The sequence below is a fragment of the Aegilops tauschii genome, chromosome 3, assembly GCF_002575655.3.
Source record: "Aegilops tauschii subsp. strangulata cultivar AL8/78 chromosome 3, Aet v6.0, whole genome shotgun sequence".
Lineage (NCBI taxonomy): Eukaryota > Viridiplantae > Streptophyta > Magnoliopsida > Poales > Poaceae > Aegilops > Aegilops tauschii.
In genome coordinates, this window is record NC_053037.3 from 378,998,683 (window position 1) to 379,018,375 (window position 19,693).

The window sequence follows — 19,693 nt, forward strand, 5'->3', positions numbered from 1 at the left end:
TGGGGGGTTCGCCGGGGTTAAGTAGGGGCGGGTTTGGCCGGCGGGCGCGCGCGTACCATGAAATTTTGGGGATTTTGGGGAGCCTCAGCGCGCCACGGCACCGGAGGAACGCGGGCCTGGGTCAGCCGCTGGACTACGGAGGATTGGACGGTGGCGATGTGTGTTAGGAAGGTTGGCCACGGATCGCGATCCGTGGGATTATCGCTGTGCTGTTTGCCCTCTTGGCGTGGCAGCCGTCGGATCGCCATCCATGAGCCCTGTGAGCAGTGTTTGGCTAGCACTAGCAATGCGAGAGCTCACTAGGTGATGATTAAAGAAAACATTTTTTTTGCAGCGGCGATGAACATATTTGCTACGTATATTCCATATGACTAATTTCAATTTGTTTCACTCAAATTTTCTTGCCGGCCGATCTCCCATTGTGATTCCTGTTGAATTATTTAGGGATCTCAATTATTTAGTAGGTATTTTTCATCTTCATTCCAATTTCCGGACGTTCGACTGCGATGACTATATCTTTTTGCCTTTATTCAATTTTTTGTATGTTGGGATATAATTTCCCTCCAAACCATATAAATTGTTTTTGTTTCATTTGTGTCCTGAATTTTATACATTTTGAAAGAACATGCGGTGCCCCATGTTTGGTTTTGGTAATTGATGACAATCTCTATGGACTAATGGTTGCCTTGGGTTATATTTGAAGGATTTGTCCATAGGCATTTCTTGAAGTTCATGTGTTGGTTTCAAGGAGTTTATGTGGTGACCAAGTTGTTATTAAGGAATTATTCAGAGATTGGTCATGTGAGAGTTGAGCTTATTGCAAGCATGTCTTGGAGAAGAAGATTGTGTGATCATTCATGTATATCTTCAAGACATCATCTAAATGAAGAGAGTTGAAAAGATTCATGGTTGATCAAGACTAAGTCAAGAGTGAATCAACTTGATCAACTCACAAAGCGTAGAAGATGTACCGAGAGGGATCAAGCGATCCCATGGTGTGGTGAGCATTGTCAATTACGCTTTGTGTACTAACCCATGATCTTCGTGAGAGTTCTTTGTGAGGTTAGGTTGCGGTGTGCAAGTTCAAGTGAAGCATCATGAAGAGATCAAATGCTTGAAACTTGCCGTCCATTACTAACCCATGATCTTCGTGAGAGTTCTTTGTGGGGTTAGGTTGCGGTGTGCAAGTTCAAGTGAAGCATCATGAAGAGATCAAATGCTTGAAACTTGCCGTCCATTATGGTGACAATGGACCTGTGAAGATGTTGCAGTGTGCAAGTTCAAGTGAAGCATCATGAAGAGATCAAATGCTTGAAGCTTGCCGTCTATTGTGGTGACAATGGACTTGTGAAGATGTGCGGAAGAGGGGCTCACCCATAGTGGAGCATGGGGGAGCAATCAACTAGTCTTCATCGAGCCAACGCAACCAAGAAAGGTGGTCCAACTTGAGGGAGTCAAGATCGTCATCATCTAGATCAAGTGGACCATGTGCAAGGCAAAGGTTTGCTCTTGATAGATTTTCTATTTTACCGGTCTCATGATGGTAGTTGGGAGACCGGGTTATAGGATCGATTGCCGTACTATCAAGGGGGGCTCTCGATGAGTAGCTTGATCGTATTGTTCATAGAGAGATCAAACCATTGCATCCTTGCATCATCTTTATTGGTTCTTGTTTGGTTCTTCTCTTTGTGAGTTTTGGAGCTTATGGTCATCTTGATGACAAGCTCGAGCTCATCGAAAACGGAGTTCACTCGCATCTTCTATGATGTTTTCGATGTTGGAGGTTATGCCGGTTCTTCTCGGTTGGAGGTTTCACTCCTCTATTTGTTGGCATACCTCCCCTGCCTCTTCTTACTATAACCAGTCGCTGTTTTGATGCTACTCGTCTTCCTCTATCCAACAAGCTTGAGTTTGCTCAATTCGGAGCTCATATGAAGAAGTTTTGGCAGTTTTGGTTTCCTAGCGGTAGTACCGCGGGCCGGAGCGGTAGTACCGCTTTGAGTGCTACAAGCGGTAGTACCGCTCCAGAGCGGTAGTACCGCTGGTAGCCCCCAGCCGTAGTACCGCCGCGGTCTTGTGCTAGTACCGCCTCGATTCGAGGGGTCTGTTTTCGTGTCGGGTTTTACGGTACTAGCCGCGGCAGTGGGGGCGTAGTACCGCTCGTTTGCGGTAGTACCGCCCTGCCACCGCGGTAGTACCGCTCTAGGCCCAGCGGCAGTACCGCGAGGGGGAGCGGTAGTACCGCTTGTAGGGGCAAGCGGTAGTACCGCTCTCTGCGGGGCTGAAGTGGGGGTAACGGTTGGACTGTTCCCCCCACTATATAAGGAGGCCTTCTTCCCCAATGAACCTTATCCTTTGAGCTCGTGTTCTTCCCCCATTGTTGACCTTCTTCGAGCTTGCTAACTCTCAATCCCTCCATGGATTCTTGCTAGTTTTTTAGGGAAAAGAGAGAGGAGATCTAGATCCACATTTCCACCAATCACTTTCTCCTCTATGTGAGGGGAACCCATTGGATCTAGATCTTGGAGTTCTTGGTGTTCTCCTTCTTGTTCTTTCTCTCATTTTCCTCCCTAACATTAGTTGCTTCGGTGGTATTTGAGAGAGAAGGACTTGGGCACTCCGTGTGCCCTTGCCATTGCATTTGGTGCATCGGTTTGAGTTCTCCATGGTGATACGTGGAAGTTACAAGTTGAGAAGCTTATTACTCTTGGTTGCTTGGTACCCTTGAGCTTGTTCTTCTTGGGTGCTTGGGCGCCCTAAACGGTTGGTGGTGTTCGGAGCTCAATTATTGTGGTGTAAAGCTCCGGGCAAGCGTCGGGGTCTCCAATTAGGTTGTGGAGATCGCCCCGAGCAATTTGACGGGTTCCGGTGACCGCCCCCAAGGGTTGCCAAAGTGTACGGGTTCGGTGACCGCCCCCAAGGGTTGCCATTTGTACGGGTTCGGTGACCGTCCTCAAGGGTCCCTTAGTGGAATCACGGCATCTTGCATTGTGCGAGGGCGTGAGGAGATTACGGTGGCCCTAGTGGCTTCTTGGGGAGCATTGTGCCTCCACACCGCTCCAAACGAAGATTAGCATCCGCAAGGGTGTGAACTTGGGGATACATCATCGTCTCCGCGTGCCTCGGTTATCTCTTACCCGAGTCATTTACTTATGCACTTTACTTTGTGATAACCATATTGTTTCTTGTTATATATCTTGCTATCACCTAGTTGTTTATCTTGCTTAGCATAAGTTGTTGGTGCACATAGGTGAGCCTAGTTGTTGTAGGTTTTGTACTTGACAAATTAACCGCTAGGTTTATTCCACATTTGTTCAAGCCTAAACCGTAATTTTTTAAAGCGCCTATTCACCCCCCCTCTAGGCGACATCCACGATCTTTCACATTTTTTATGATTCTTTATTGTTATCGAAGTATTACTATTGTTAGTTTTTATAGTTTTCAGTTTTGTGGTACAGAAACTATATTTAATATCTTATTTGTAATTAACGTGAGTTGCTATTCCCTGCAAAACAAGAATTTTGAGTTGTTTGATTTTTTTGTATGTTAGTCTGGGACTTTTATGATTCATTCTTGCTCTCCCAGAATGACTAGTGTCAGTGTTAGCTCTTCCTTTAAAAAAATAATTGTTAGTGTTAGCTTTTACGGTTCCAAAGAACAAGAATTGCAATTTATAACGTTTATATACTAGTTAATGTACTATTGTACTCCCTCCGTCCCAAAATAAGTGTCTGGATTTTCTTTTATTTTTAATACAAAATTATAATAAGGTTGAGACACTTATTTTGAGACGGGGAGTAGTTCTTTGCATGTCAGTCGAACCTTTTTGATGATTCATTCTTGGCCTTCCGAAATTAGTAGGGTAAACTCTTTTAGTTATGTTGATTTTGCTTTAATGAAAATGTCAATTTGGTTGCATACATATAGATGCCATGTTTTTACGCTTAAATTTTTTAAGTGTTTTCCCATCCTAAAGCACTTTCTTTGATCGGGCAACTCTGAAGTGGCTAAATGGCCTAGTCAGTACAGCTACTAAGCTCCCAGGATTGTGAGGCCCCTGGTGAATCGATGGTGTGGAAGCACTGTGGGTCAACGTTTGATTAGGTGTGAACACTTGCGCTGTGGACACGTATTTTAGTCGGTTCGACGGTTTTAGTCGGTTCGATGCCAAGGAGATGCTTCTAAAGGCTAGTCCTTCGCATTCATCAGTGCTGCTCCGCCAAGAGAGGGCCTCGTGTGTTCGCCGTCGGCTTCCAGGGACTCGGGCATCTGGCGCACCGGCAGACAGCCGCTAAAGGAGGCGAGCGGCGGTGGCAGCCCAAGGAGGCAAGAGGACCAAGCCCTCACCACCAACACAGCATATCCCGCGGAGGCCGACTCATGGGAGGCCGATCGATGTTGAGGCCCTGGTGATACAGATCGGCCTTGGCTTTGTGATCATCTTCGCCTCGCTCTCCGGCTCCGGCTCCGGCGGAAGCAAGTGGCGTCGTCAATCTCTTCGGCGGGCGTGGAGTGCGGTGCTCTTCGGCTGCGAGTTCAGTGCATGTTTCTTTGTCAGGGTCGGACCTTCTGCTGCCAATTTCTTCTTCCCCTACATGGATTTCTTCGTAGGGAGACTGTGAGCTGCATCGGCTGGTGGGTTTGCCTCTCCTGCACCCTTCTTCTTCCTGCTCAGAGCTTTGTGATTGATTTGGAGTTTTGCGGTGCTAATCTCCTCGCGCGGCCATGCCCCTTCTCTCGGAACAATACTGACGTTGCTCTGACAGACGGACGCCCGTGCCTGTCGCTGTGAGTGTTGAACACCACAGAGGAAAGTGGCATGGAACAACCATGGCCATGGCGTTCTCAACCCGCAACCAATCTCCTCAATCAGACTACACCGTCGCACGAGCACGCATGCCAGTGCAGGGGTAGGGACAACACGAGGAGTCTTGTGTAGCAGTGTAGGCGGTGGCATGTTGTTCCGTTTTACAAAACAATCGTTGCCTCACCCACGCAGGTGATCCTGCTACATGGGGTGTCCGTTCTGCAGCCTCTCCCTAACCCCTTCTCTTCCCTTCCTTGCAAATATTACTACATGACATCGGCATATCTTCCCTGGTATGAATCAACCAAGCCATATACTGCAATTTCAGTATGCACACAGGAGTTCACATGTTTTTGTTTTTATTCGAATAGTTAAATAGTTAAAATTTGGTGGTGACTTTGTTCATAAAATTTGTTACTCCAACGTTGTTGAATGTTTTGATAAATTACCACAAATTTTAATAAGCGAAATCAGGGTGTCTTTCTTTGTATAGTTTGGTGGTGACTTTATTCATAAACATTGTACAAATGTTGAACTTTACTGACGGTAGCTCGGCCCAGCTTAAGAACATTGAATAGACAGAAGATGGTTGCCAAAAAGAGCTTGATGGCATCGGTGGTTAAAAATGCAACTAACAACATAAGTCTGTTTTGATTGGTATGAAACTATGAATACAGAGGTAAGAAGAATTACTTGTTATCGTACCTGCACAACCATATACTTTCATTTCCAGGTACATCAGTTTGCAGTTTATGTAATACAAGCATATGGGGGTTCCATGCTGATGGCGTCTCCATTGAGGGCAGACAGAGGTGTCTGATGCGGCCAAAGGCTGAGCTGAGCTCCAAGCCTCCACCCCATAGATGGATGGTGACCTGAGGATACAAGGACAGAGCTACTAAGACGATGTTATGCAACAGTGTGCAGTTTGCTTTATGTTCATTTGAGTGACATCGAAAAAATCGATTGCACCGTATCTCTTTATGACCATGTTGTCCTTTTGGTTTCACTTCCTATAATGTCCATAAGGTTAGTTGAAAGAGATGGAGGATTCTATTCAGTTTTAAAAAGAACAAACAATTGTTAAAGAGTGTACGTTACTACTGGTTCTGATATATAGAGGGATGACATTTGTTCATTTGATCGCTAGAGCCGACATCAAAACAGTGAAGGACATAACTGATGGATCATCACAACAATTCCCGGCGCAGCGAAGCGCGCATGTTCATCTAGTAGTAAATCAATCAAAGAGCAAAATATTCCGTCGCCGGGACTTGAACCCGGGTCTCTCGGGTGAGAGCCGAGTATCCTAACCACCTAGACTACGACGGATTATGCTCTTTTTGAGCTAGCAATATATAAATACAGAGGCATTCAGAATGGAATACAAAAATATATAGTCCATGATTGCCAAACGTATTTTACATCCGTCTATGTTTTTTGTTCATTGACACTAATCAAGGGCTTGCTCAAAATCGTCCGTATTAATCTTTTTATAGTACACTCTTAGCTACAAACAGAAACATACTATCAGCGATAATTTAAATCTGGTAGTAACTAAGATGAACGGATGCGCTTTCATGATGGCACAAGAAAAAAACGCAAGAGAATGTTGCAAAAAAAAAACTATTGCGATACAAAATGTGTGCCTCATCACCCAATGCGTATACAATGAAATGCATCGGATGATTGCCCCTAGAACGTAATCAGACAATTCGCAAAAACGCTAATTTGAAAACAAACTTAGCACACAGAGTGACATAGGAAGACAAATGGGATGCCAGTTTCTTTAAATAGATAGCAAAAATTGATATACATCGAATTTACACGTTTAGGATATATTTAAGCTGTAAGAAACAAGAGGACGGTGGTGCTTGCTTGGCAGAAGTGGTCTCAGAAAGATCAGAAATCCCAAGCTCAACCACCAAGTCAAGATATCCATTTCAGAATGTACACTCAGCACTCAACTACCAGATATAGGAGTCCTCTCTTCGTCTATGTCAATGACCAGCAGATGGTCTTTCTTCGCGCCATTTGGTCCTTCTTTATATAGCGTGGGCAAATAGGCATGGTATGCTGGTAGGTAGCGCGATACAAAATCCATAACCTGCAAGAATTGCCAAATTTCATGACTCCGCTGTCGACAGCATAGGAGAGAACAGTCATCAATGGATAAATGAAACACGATGCAGAGGACAGCTTCGATGCTTGATGTAAGTGGTTTACTGAAGAGTTTGGATAAGTCAATCAAGTATGATTTGATAGACAGGTAAAAAAAAAGGGTATGATTTGATAGCCTTGTCCAACTATGGTGTGAAATTATGGCACTGGTTTGTAAATACTTTTGCATCTTGGTATTTTTGTTTGCTCAATTGTCCTGCTTTATTTTATTCAGAAGACAGGCTTCTGTCTGTCCTGATTTGAGAGATGCACTATCCAGTTTGGTCACAACTCATAGCTAAGAACTCAGAAAGAGCTGTTCCTTGACAACCGGTTCCAACAAAGATGTGTGCATCACTAGATGCAGAGACCATGGAGGTTTCTCTCTTTTCGAAAGAAAAGTAGGGCACGGACAAATGATCCAACTGGAAAGGAAGGTCAGTATAATGGACGAATCAGCTATATGAGAAACACACCTCCTCGTCAGACATTCCTGCTTTACCATCAGCTCTCATAGCTACCTCTGCCTGCGATTAAAATAAAAGCATCAGAAAATGCCAATTTATTGTTCTGTTGTGCACACTACAGGATCACTAGTCAGATAAGTCCAATAACGACCTGTAGTCTCCACTGAAATACACAGTTAGGCTCCTTAATTTTTATGACAATCCATGACTCAATGAATCTGTCCCACGCGTCATAGTATGCTTCTAGGTTCTTATTAATCACCTCAAGCTGAAGAAGGAAATAGGTTCAAGTCATATTAACGTAGCACAAACAAACCAAATAATGTTATGATCCCAGAAACTCACCTGAGGATCCACTGCTGTTACAACTTCATTTGGAAGAGGTTTAAACCCAAGCATCCATCCTTCAAAGAGAACAACCTACGACAGGAAAGCAGGCATGCGAGAAGTTGAAAATCACATGTCTCAACTCAAAATGTTATTCAGCTAGACATGTAATTACCTCTGTAGGCCCTTCAACCTCTGGCCATGTCGAAGGGTCAGCTCGGTCACCTCTTCCACCAAAAGCGGACTACATGGATATCTGAGGTATATCATTGGCTACTCAAATATAAACTCAGGTACGCTAAGATAACTGCAACCTTTTACCTTGTCATACCGTGGAAGCTTCATCTTCGTACCTAAATGTTGTTAAAAACAACAGTAATTTCAGTGACAATATATATATAAATATGAATCTATGATGCATTTCTTTAATAAAAAATTGGATGCAGCACCCTTATTAATCCAAAGAATACAGAAAATAGACTGCGCAAATGACCATGAAATAGAAACACAAAGGATTTGGACAAGACGCAGATACTTGTTCACAACCGGTACCTTCCTTTGTTAGTTTGATCAGTGACTCAAGTGTGTCAATTGAGAATTGGAGATCGTGGCTTCCGGCATTTCCACGAAACTGTAAAATTTTAGTCAGGTACTCTCAGTTCATGTTACAGCATCTAAAACAGAGGTAGTACAGTGGGCTAATGGGGGTGTTCTTGTACCTCTAAAAGAGCATTTCCAGCATGTGTTTCCCTCAGTTTACCCTGCACATATGTATCCATCGATCATCACTGATATCTCAACAGATATGCAGAAAAAAAAAATGTAATTCCAATACATAATTTAATTGCTCCATATCTGAATATTCATGCCTGTTCTGCTGCAGTCAAATAGAAGTCATCGATAGACAATGTGGCAGAGTTCCTGAGGCACACAACAGTTTGGCTCTTAAATTTCATTCATAGAGGCAAAGAGAACACATGGTAATCAACATGATGAGAAGGACTCACCTACCAGAAACCCGAAAAAGATAATCAAGAGCGAAAACAAGAGTTGTCTTCCCGCTGCCTTGGGGAGCGCTGACTCCAATCTACAAAACAGAAAGATGGTCCATTTATGAAACACGGATGAGCAGAACAACATTTTTGAGTACCTAAATCTATTCATTCTTGTAACTTGATATATATACTCTGGTATCATATTGGTAAGTTTTCTGAACTTGTGCTACTCTTGATTTATCAATCACACAAGAACCACTTTCATGGTAGTGGACATTGGACAGCATATGCTTCTGATGATATTTGTTTGGCTAAAGGCAAATGCAGTAGCATCTGGCGTGTGTGATGCAAGAACCACTTTCATGGTACTCTGGTATCATTTTGGTACGTTCTCTGAATTTGTGGTAACTTTGATATATGCTTCTGATGATATTTGTTTTTGCTAAAGGCAAATGCAGTAGCATCTGGCGTGTGTGATGCAAGAAATAACGCACAAGAATATGTGCTCTGTCTATCTGGCCGGAAAATGCCACCAGAGATTTGGATGCTCTCGACACTAGAGGACACAGTCATACTATGAACTAATGAGGTGAAAACTGAAAAGAACTAGCACTGAATTAAATGCATACCACTAATGGCGGGATCTCGTCGCCGTCGTTGTACTTGGACCTGTGGTCGGCGACCTGGTCCTCGCACCAGAGGAAGACGGGTATGTAGAAGTGGTATATCCTCGACTTCTCGGCGTCCGTCAGCCGGAGCTCGTCGATGCGGAACAACCGGCTCACCTGCGAGCCGCACCACAGCCACCGGTCGATGGACTCGGCGATCCTCTCCCGGGTGTAGCCAATCCTTTCCACCAGTGGGCCGCTGCAGATGAACTCGTACAGGTCCTGGACGGCCGAGATGAGCGCCGGGGACGAGGCGGGAGCGCCGCGCGCCGGCGTCAGCGACCGCCCGGCCGCCGGGCTGTGATCCGGGCATGCGAGAAAAGCTGGCGCCAAGAAACAAGAAATTTTATCGTGTCAGCGCAAGAAGCAATCGCCTTGCGTTGTGAAGAAAGAAAGATTACCATCCATGCCGTTTCAAGGACCTGAATGAGAACGATCGAACTAACAACAGACCAAATGCTGTATCGGGCAGAGAGAGGGGACACTTTGTACGCGTCGTTATTAATTAATTAAAAAAATCAAACGAACCAAAGAATCGCATCCACCGTCCAAGCGTTCTTATCCGTTTCGCTGAAGTTGCGGGACACGACGGAGCGGGAAACAATAGACAAAACAAGCACGGCAAAAGCCAACAGTGCGTGGCAACACGGCACGAACCGAGCAAACACAGACGACGGATTCCACCGAACGCACTGCTGGCCAACCGTCTCTCCTGTGAAAAGGAAAATGGGCTGGGAGCGCCGGCCTAACCTTTTCTTGATGGAGTGGCGGCGGTCACGGTGAGTGAGCAAAGGGCCGCGGCCTTGGGATGGTAAGCTTTGGCGAGGAGGGGCGGTGGCGCGGATGAGGAGACCGCGGCCGACGCGGAGAGCGGCGGCGGGGCGGCATGGAGCGGCGTCATCTATCCTGGTCCCGAGCAGACGACACGAAACGAGACGAGGTTGGACTGACGTGCGTGGAGAGTGCAAGATTTTGGGGCGGAGGGGCGGAGGGGATTTTTCAGGATTGGGCGCGGAGTGCAGGCGGCCTCTCGATGCAGTGCGTGCAGGGCGGCACGCCAGCGGTCGTTTTCCAAAGGAAAAAGTCCAAAACAAACCTTGAATTTATCGGCGAAAGCTAAATCAAATCCTGAACTCTCAATCCTTAAAATCAGCACACCAAACTCTGTTATCCCGGTCTATTTTAAACATTGAGAGGATTTAGCCGGTATTTGCTGAACTGGGCCGGCCCATTAGCAGCGTCGCTGGCGCGCGCCCAGTGCTCCTGGTTTTCTTTGTTTTTGCCTTTTTGTTTTGTTATCTTTTCTCATTTTTACACATGTCTATTTTTTCTTCGTACCCAATATACATTTTTAACGCACACATAAAATATTTTTTGATAAACTTTTGATATTTTAAAATACATCATGTACATTTTTAAATTAAATGTTTTCAAAAATTTTATACATATTTATTATTTAAGTACATGTTTACATTTTCTTAATGATAATAAACGTATTATAAAACTAAACAAACACTCTTTTTCATGGTTCAACATTTTCAAATTTGTAGACACTTTTTTCAAACACAACCCAAGTATATTCTGTTAAGTGCAAGACACAATTTTTTACAACACGCAAACTTTTTATTTACATTGTACACACAGTTTTGTTTGAAAATCTCACAAACACATTTTTTGAAACTTGTAAACATTATTGAAATGCTACATTTTTTCGAATGTATGAAACATTTTTTTGAGTTACACAAATATTATTATACATTGTATAAACATTTGTTTGAATTTGTCCGTACATTTTCTTAAACTTGCGATATTTTTTAGATGTCACAAAATAATTTCTTACAGTTTTTTCAGATTTACAAATTTGTTCCTATTTTTAAAATTTTCAAAGAGCATTCACACTTTAAAATTATGTTCATGTTTCAGAAAATGTTTATGTTTCAAAAAGTGTTCGCACTTAAAAATAATTGTTCAGCTTTCAGAAAATAAAAGCCCGCTTCATGTCTGGTGGGCTGACCCAGACGAGTCCTTAGCCAACGATCCGAAACAAAATTCTAAAAACATTACTTTAAAATGCGACACGATTTTTAAAAATCCAAAACATTTACATAGGATGTGAAGAACTTTTGAAATTCTGAAAAAAAATTAGAATTGTTTTCAGAATCACAAACAATTTTTGAAAATGCGAATATAATTTCAAAATTCCAGAAAAAATTAAAAACACCAAAGGAATTGAATTTTGTGTGAAAAATAGAAAACAACAATATTTTTTAACTTCTGAATATTTAAGAAATGCGTGAATATATTTTAAAGTTTACGATTTTGTTGTTGTGTTATAGTGGGCCGGCCCAAATTCTGAGTAGCAGGTTATCCCCCGGGATTTTATTATTCCGAGTGTGCCAAACAGATCTAGGGTCCAAAATAGACCGGGATTACAAGTTCAGAGTGCCAACTTCCGGGATTCAAAGTTCAGGGTTTGATTTAACTATCATCTACAATTTCAAGGTTTGTTTTGGACTTTTTCCTTTTCCAAAGCCAAATGAGATTCACATTTCTCTTTATTTTCCGTCTAACTTGCTCAAAATTTTCAGAAAGCCGAGCCCCAAATTCAGTCATAGGAGCTATTTGTTTTAAGACTTTGTTGGTTGTTGATGTGTGCGTCTTCTAAATTGGACAAGAAAATTAGCACAACATGTTCATGCCATGTGATGACATCATTGTCAAGTTTCGTGATTTTCAGACGAGTTTAGAATTTGCAGGAATTAAAAAATCGAGTTTCTCAATGTTTGCGGCCGATCCACCACACCTAGAAGTTTAAAATTCATTCTCATTTCTTGCATGTGACCTAAACATTTCCATTACACGTCAATATTAATAAGAAGTTTGGTTGTGGCGCGGTTCATGCATGGTACCTACGAAAGTTATGAATTTTATGCGAAAGATAAGAAAATTACATTATACATGGAATTGACACAAAAATAAAGATGCATACAGATTCATCAACGGCATCCCCTCGCCCTAGTGCGTCGGGCCACCAACCGACGGGTGAGGAGCAGCGGCGTTGGCGGGGAGGTCAACGTGCTTTTGAACAATGACGTCCAAGATTGCCCTGCGGTACAAGAAGGCTATTGTCCTATCGTCCTCCTCTGGCACGTAGTGGTCCTTGTGGACGATTTGCTCGTAGACGTGCATGATTATGTCGATGGTGTCTTGCTGCGCGAGGTGCTGCGCGGCGAGCGCGACCTCGAGGTGGACATTCTCCGGCGCGACGGCGGACAGTCGCAGGGCCACCAGTGCGTCAAAGAGGTTGTCATCATAGAGGCTGGTGAGGATGGCGGGCATCGTAGAGCCTGGGTGCGTGGGCTGTAGGCGTACGTCAAGGTTGTCCGCGAGCTTCTTGACAACGATGAACTTGTCGAGGAAGCCGACGAGGGCCTCGTCGAACAAGGAGAAGAAGTTGTCGTCCAAGAGGCCTCTCACCCTGGCGGCCTCAAGCACGACCTGGAGACGTTCCATGGTGCCGGGCCGGCTGTGCCAGACCATATGGCACAGCCGACCCATGCTCGCGCTCATCGCCTCCATGGGTCTAACTCCTGGTCAATTGATTTTGTGATCGGAGTGATCACTCTTGCCCTTGGTTAGGGTGCGTAGGATTTCGTAGATGGATTGGACTGGTGGAAAGCCTTTATATGAGAAGTACAGAATGCGTTCCATTCACGTGTGTGTTGGCCCATCTACTCCTTGGTCCTTACTCCCTGTGTATCGGTGCATTATAGTTATCTTAGGATGTGCACCGAGACCAAGTTGGGGAAAAATGAGAGAAATTGATTTATTTGGTAATTAATGTCATTGCATGCATTGAGTTGACCACTACATGTTATGTTAAGTAGTCTCAAGTCATTGAATGCATACACGCCTCACGTCTCCTATTGGCTGCTATCTTTTTTTGTGGCAAAAAATAGGGAACGAGGTGGGTAGTTAATGCACTGTGTTTTAAGAGTTTTTGGATTATTTTGTTTTCGTAACATGACTAATGCACCAGTTCGAAAGGAATGCAAGTAGTAGTCTATGAGATTTCAGATTTGAGCCCTCTACCGAAAGGGAGAGTGTATAATACCACCAAAAACTACATTCAAAACTGAATAAAACAATACTCCATGTTTTTATTTACGGAGGGAGTAGTATATTTTTTGTGACATGCATTACTTGATATTGCTAGTCAAATACTAAATCCAGACGGAGGTGGTAGTACTATTAAATCCAAACGATGGTAGTAGTAGTACTGCCAATGTACTACCCGTTGGTTAAATTATTACGTGGTGCTCCTCACACTGAAGTGATAAGACCCTGCACCGGAGATGACACATGAGTGTAGGCGGCAAGTTCGGGTTACCAAAGTTAGCCTCACCATGTGCAGTCACTATCATCAAGGCTGAGCTACCCTGCTTACAACTAATTTCCCCTACGTTGCCACGAGTAATAATAAATATTGTAATTGGTATATCGTTGCTGCACCTATGCACGTGAACATTTATCGTAACGTAGTACCACGTGCTGGATAATCGTAATATTACAAGGTTGAAACTGATATTACAAATGCTAGGAGTAATGCTGCACCTACGAAGAGGGAATTATTAGGAAGTTTATGTAAGAACTTTCGTTACTTTAGGTGGATGCAGCATTATCGTACAAACTAAAATCCACCGCCCCTAACAAGTCACTAATGGGCAAGTGAACTTTTGAGTCTCTCGTCACTTGATCTCTCCAAAACAAATTCAGCTTCTGCAGAGCCTTTGTCATTCAGCTTCAGACGCTTGCGGTGATCAGCACACCATTCATTGTTGCGCCAGAGAACGCCAACCTCATTACCTTGAGCATACGTGCCTTCAGAACAAAGAATCTGGCCAATTTAATCTCAAATGTGATGCCTCGGTAGTCGATCAAAACAATTTCTGTAAGGTGGAGATCAGGGCATTCGGTGAGATTGCTATATTGCAGCACATTTTTCACTTTCGAGTCTTTTTTTATCTGCAAAAGGAGAGAACATATTAGAGCAGCTGGCTATATAATATTGCAGTGTCATCAAGAGCTACCAATATCATTCGCTCATACAATAGGGTTGGCTCTAAGCCTAGTGATAATTTTTCACTCTCTCTATCTCTTTCTCTTTTCTCTCATTTACTCATTTTATCTAGGAGCACGTGAAGAGGTTGGACATGCGTTGCCTCTATACTTGCCTCTAATAAACCATACGATAGGAGTACTCTAGTACTTCATTTTATTCAGTTGTGGGTCCAACTTTAAAACTATACTAGAGGCAACACACTGCGGAGTTTTCATATAAACTTAGAGGCACGTCAGTGGGTCCCAGGTTAGAGGCAAACTTGCCTGTGGATGCTCTTACAACCCACTTCCCACTATGACTAGCCTTGGCTACAACAACAAAAAGGGGTTACAGCACACTATTGTACTACCTCCGTCTTAGTTTATAGGTCCCCTTTGTATTTAGTGTAAATTTTGACCATAGGTTTACCTAAGAAAATGTCAATGCATGTCACCAAAAATTATACCATTGGAATTATGTTCAAATACGAATCTAATGATATAATTTTTAGTGACATGCATTAACATTTTGTTAGTTAAATCTATGATCAAAATTTGATACTACAAAATATGAAGGGGACTACTAAACCAGGCCAGACGTAGTACTTGCTCTTAGGCTAACCATAGTGTTACTAGTCTAAGTTACTTCCCACTATGACTAGCCTTGGCTACAACAACAAAAAATGATGCAGGTGATCACGTGAGAAAAAATACTAAAAACATTTCTTTCAGTATAGTGCCTATATGCAGTTTTGAACACTACATTTATCATTGTAACTTGGGAAAATTACGAAAAAAATGAGCTCCATTGTGGTTCACATTTAATAGGAAAGGAGTTTCACCTCGATGAGTAGCTTCATCGTGCACGGAAAGCATCTAAGGAATCCAATAACCTGATTCAGATTGGGGCCAATAGATCTTATTGCCAAGATCTTCACTATGCACATAGACTGGGTCAAGCCTGTGGGAATCATTTTCTAGATGACAGTCGAACATACATCAAGATTTTTTTTAAATGTGAATTTCAAGAAGAAGAAGAAGGAGAAGAAGAAGAGTGTTGTACCTGAACGATTATGGATCCAATAACAAGTTCGGATAATTTGGTAGACAAGTAGGCCAACACTGTCAATTTCAGCGCGTCAATGACCCTGATTTTTGTTGGACCTTCTATATCAGATACAGGCAATCTCTCAAGGAAAGGCGCATTCTCAATGACCATATAGTGAAACAACTCAATTGATCTCTTCCCAAGCAATGTCTTGCTACGGGGCCAGCAAGACAATAAATCCATCGAAGATTCGTCGAGGTGATGTGGAGGCTAATGAACCCGTGGATCTGTTGAAGATAAAGGTAATCGAGCGCAGTAATGCCATGAAGCAGGTGCTCCATAGCCTCCTTCGAGATGCCAATGTCGAAGAGGTCGAGCTGCTTGAGTTGAGGGAGAAGAAGAGCGTGCGCGACATTAATCTGGGGAAAATAGCATGACCTAAACCTGGCGCGACGCAACGTTGGCGTGAGGCGGAGCGTGGACGGCGACAGAGAGCGACGTACTCCACCTTCAAACCTGAGCTCCTCGAGCTGGTCTAGGGTGGGGGATAAGAACCACTCGTTGAACTTGGCTTGGACCTTCCAATTGGTGTTGAACATGCGGATGTCAAGGCGTCTGGCTGGCCCATATAGTGCGATGCAAGGATCTTGGAGACTAATGCCATGCGTTTGCAATCCCCTCGCAGAGGCAGCCATCGATAGTGAGGTTAAGGGAGACGCAGCGCCAGAGGGGACGCCACCGCGGGGAGAGCATGATGGTCCGCACGCCAGATTTGGTGGGGAGGAGTGCGATGATGACGAGCAGCATGCATGTCATCGGGGAGGCTACTGATGAAATCCAGACTCGCCAGATGCAATTTTGGCTCGAGTCGCCTCCACTTGTTGGACGCCTCGTCATCCATCTCAGCCGGCGGTGACGCCGGTGTACACGTGTGCTGGTGTATATTATGTGTTGGGTGTGCGCAAGTGCATCCTTACGTGCATGTCATGCAGTGGTGTATGTGCGTTCTCGTAGTGTTTGTATTAACGTGGAAGAAGTGTGCACTCAATTTAGTAGCATGAGGGGTGCTACCGCGAGTGGTTTCTAGTTTGTTTATTTCATCCCGTGGCAGATGGGCCTTTAGTTTATTTACTTTCACCCACTGCCACATGGGCCAGCACACCCATATAGAGAACACGAGCTGAGAAGGAACCATGTAGACTCGTCGACCGGTCAACTAAACAATACAAGGAGCTATACGCTCAGTGAGTGACCGTATAATCCCTCGGTAAAGAGAGATCGAGTGAGAGGGGAGGCCCATGAGAGATAGATAGAGAGAGAAATAGATACTCCCTTCGTTCGATAATATAGTGCCTCTAATTTTTTGAAAAATCGAACTTTTGAAACTCTGACCAAGCTTGTAGAGAAAATTACTTGTATCTACAATACCAAAGATATATGATATGAAACTACATATTGTGATGAATCTAATGATCATTCCAGATGTAAATGTTTTTCTCCACGTATACTTGGTCAAATTTTTGTGAGGTTTGACTTTTCAAAACACCCATATGTTATGGACCTAAGAGAGTACCTAACTAGAGAGAGATCAAGTGTGTGTGAAAGAGAAAGAGTGAGTGCGCAAAAAGTGTGTGTGTGTGCGTGTGCGCGCTCAAGAGAAATGGACAACACACGATAAAGTAGAGAAAAAGTGTGTGTGTCTTATGCAAACATATCACACATGCATCTCTGAGAGTGGAAGCGAGGTGAGGAGATAGTGTGTGGTTTTTTGCAATGGAGAGAGAGACCCCTAGTACGTGACCAAGTGAGGTCTAGCAAACAAGGGAGAGAGGTCGAGAGAGACGTATGGAGAAAATGCAGGCATGGGGAGGGAAAGAGTGTGTGTTTGTGATAGAGAGATCCCCTCGAGATTGTGAGGGGACAATATGGGTGGGAGATCGAGTGACAAGGTGTGCGTGTGATAGAAAGATACCCTGAGAGAGATCGAGATAGACCTAGGATGGAAGGAGACAATATGTGTGTCTATGATGGATAGTGAGAGATAGTCATACCTAGGGGGAGTGCATGTGACTATGATGGAGTGAGAGATAATGGTACTTAGCGCGTGTGTGTGTGAGATAGAGAGAGAATGAGGGGGAAGTGTTAGATGGGTCTATCTAGTGCGAGCGAGATATGTGCATGTGTGACCTAGGGAGATATAAAGTTTGAGAGAGAGAGGAGCCCTGATATGGCTGAGTGGCGCGTGAGAGAGTTGAGAGAGAGAAAGAGATACTCCCTCAGTTCAATAATGTAGTGCATATAAATATTTTAAAAGTCAAACTTTGGAAACTTTAACCAAGTTTATAGACAAAATTGTTTATATCTACAATACCAAAGATACATCATACGAAACTACATCTTGTGATGAATCTAATGATATATGTTTGCCATTCTAGATGTAAATGTTTTTCTCCATACCTGGTCAAACTTTCTGAGGTTTGACTTTTCAAAATCATATGCTATGGACCGAAGAGAGTACCTAAGTCGAGAGAGATCAAGTGTGTGTGAAGGAGAAAGAGCGAGTGTGCAAAAAGAGTGTGTGTGATAGAAAAAGGGACAACACATGATAAAATAGAGAGAAAGTGTGTGTGTCTTATGCAAACATATCACGCATGGATCTCCGAGAGAGAAAGCGAGGTGAGGAGATACACGGAGATAGCTAGTGTGTGGTTGTTTGCATCAGAGAGAGAGACCCCTATAGTACGTGTCTAAGAGAGGTCTGGCCAACAAGGGACAGAGGTCGAGAGGGACGCATGGAGAAAATGGAGGCATGGGGAGGGAAAGAGGGTGTGTTTGTGATAGAAAGATCCTCTCAAGATCGTGAGGGGACTATATGGTTGGGAGCTCGAGAGACAAAGTGTGTGTGCGATAGAAAGATGCCCCGAGAGAGATTGAGATAGACCTAGTGAGGGAAAGAGGCAATGCGTGTGTTTGTGATGGAGAGTGAGAGATAGTCATATACCTAGGGGGACTGCATGTGCCTATAATGGAGTCAGAGGTAGTCATACTTAGCTAGGCGGGAGATTGTGTGTGTGTGTGCGTGTGAGATAGAGAGAGAGAATGAGGGAGAGAGAGAGTTTTAGATGGGTCTATCTAGTGTGACTGAGATATGTGTATGTGTGACCTAGGGAGATAGAAAGTTCGAGAGAGAGAGAGAGGGAAGAGCCCCGAGACGACGGAGTGGTGCGTGAGAGAGTTATGGACAATGAGCGAGAGAATTTGTGTGCATATGATGAGTGAACCCTAGATATTTAGCTTATACTAGAGAGTCATACCTTGTGTGCGAGATAGACCTATACATGGAGCGTGCACGCGAACTAGAAAGGCCTGGAGAGAGAGAGAGAGAGAGAGAGGGACCGACAATGATTATATTTGTATGCGCGCAATAGAAACAAAGATTTGTCAGCTAGAGAGAGAACAAGAGTCCGGGAGAGGGGAGAGGTCGTGTTTATGCATCGAAGACTAATATAAACCATGATTCGGTATAAAATTGCATTCAAATATTTGAATTGGAGAACATGGTGTTTGCAAATCACACATGAACGGAGATATGCATATCAAACAAGTTCATTAATTTTGACTTTCAGCATGTTCATGGAGTACTATAATACAACTTGCTATTCAACCGCTGTGTTCAATTTTGGATTTAGTCCACAATTTTGACCGGGTCAATGAGCTATTTCAGTGAATCGAGATATTTCATTTTGGTTTGATTCCCATTTTTGAGTGGGTCAACTATTTGTCAAATAAATCGGTAGCAACGAGCATGTAAAACACATTAGTCCCGAGCATCATCTTACCATCTAAAAAAGAAGTGGCAAGATGCAACATCATAGAACTAATATTTCAAAATTGATTTGAATTGACTTGGTAAGGTAGACATGGATGTTTGTTCTCCCAAAATTTAAATGAACCACTAAACACACTCTGCTTGGTGGAATTCGCCCGAGCAAATAAATGGGAGACGCGAAATACCGGCCTATCTGGGACCCGCATCAATTGGCCCCGTTGTATATCGAGGGTAAGTTTGTAACTTCATCCAAGCGCGCCCTCTCGTTGGCCGAAATGACAGGCGCCGAATA

General features: G+C 43.6%; 1 protein-coding gene and 1 non-coding gene across 2 annotated transcripts; both read right to left on the reverse strand.

Moving 5' to 3' along the window:
* Positions 1–6,066: 6,066 nt before the first annotated feature.
* On the reverse strand, positions 6,067–6,139 carry TRNAE-CUC (transfer RNA glutamic acid (anticodon CUC)). Its single transcript has one exon. It is a non-coding gene; the product is annotated as a tRNA-Glu (tRNA).
* A 429-nt stretch (positions 6,140–6,568) lies between these two features.
* On the reverse strand, positions 6,569–10,483 carry LOC109784955 (D-glycerate 3-kinase, chloroplastic). Its single transcript, XM_020343564.4, has 12 exons — positions 10,175–10,483; positions 9,386–9,747; positions 8,769–8,848; positions 8,631–8,682; positions 8,481–8,522; positions 8,314–8,392; positions 8,083–8,114; positions 7,937–8,005; positions 7,780–7,854; positions 7,586–7,702; positions 7,444–7,494; positions 6,569–6,914 (listed from the first exon to the last, which is right to left on the reverse strand). The coding sequence occupies exons 1-12, from the start codon at positions 10,323–10,325 to the stop codon at positions 6,771–6,773; spliced, it is 1,254 nt and encodes a 417-aa protein (XP_020199153.1). The 5' UTR covers positions 10,326–10,483; the 3' UTR covers positions 6,569–6,770.
* Between the last annotated feature and the right edge of the window lie 9,210 nt (positions 10,484–19,693).

What these genes read in the sequence shown, in the direction of transcription:
- LOC109784955 (XM_020343564.4), bottom strand. Translation starts at nt 10,325, where the DNA reads ATGACGCCGCTCCATGCCGCCCCGCCGCCGCTCTCCGCGTCGGCCGCG. An exon ending in GATCAAACTAACAAAGGAAG is followed by an intron (nt 8,115 to 8,313) that starts GTACCGGTTGTG and finishes AACAACATTTAG; the next exon opens with GTACGAAGATGAAGCTTCCA. An exon ending in AGGTTGAAGGGCCTACAGAG is followed by an intron (nt 7,855 to 7,936) that starts GTAATTACATGT and finishes TTCCTGTCGTAG; the next exon opens with GTTGTTCTCTTTGAAGGATG.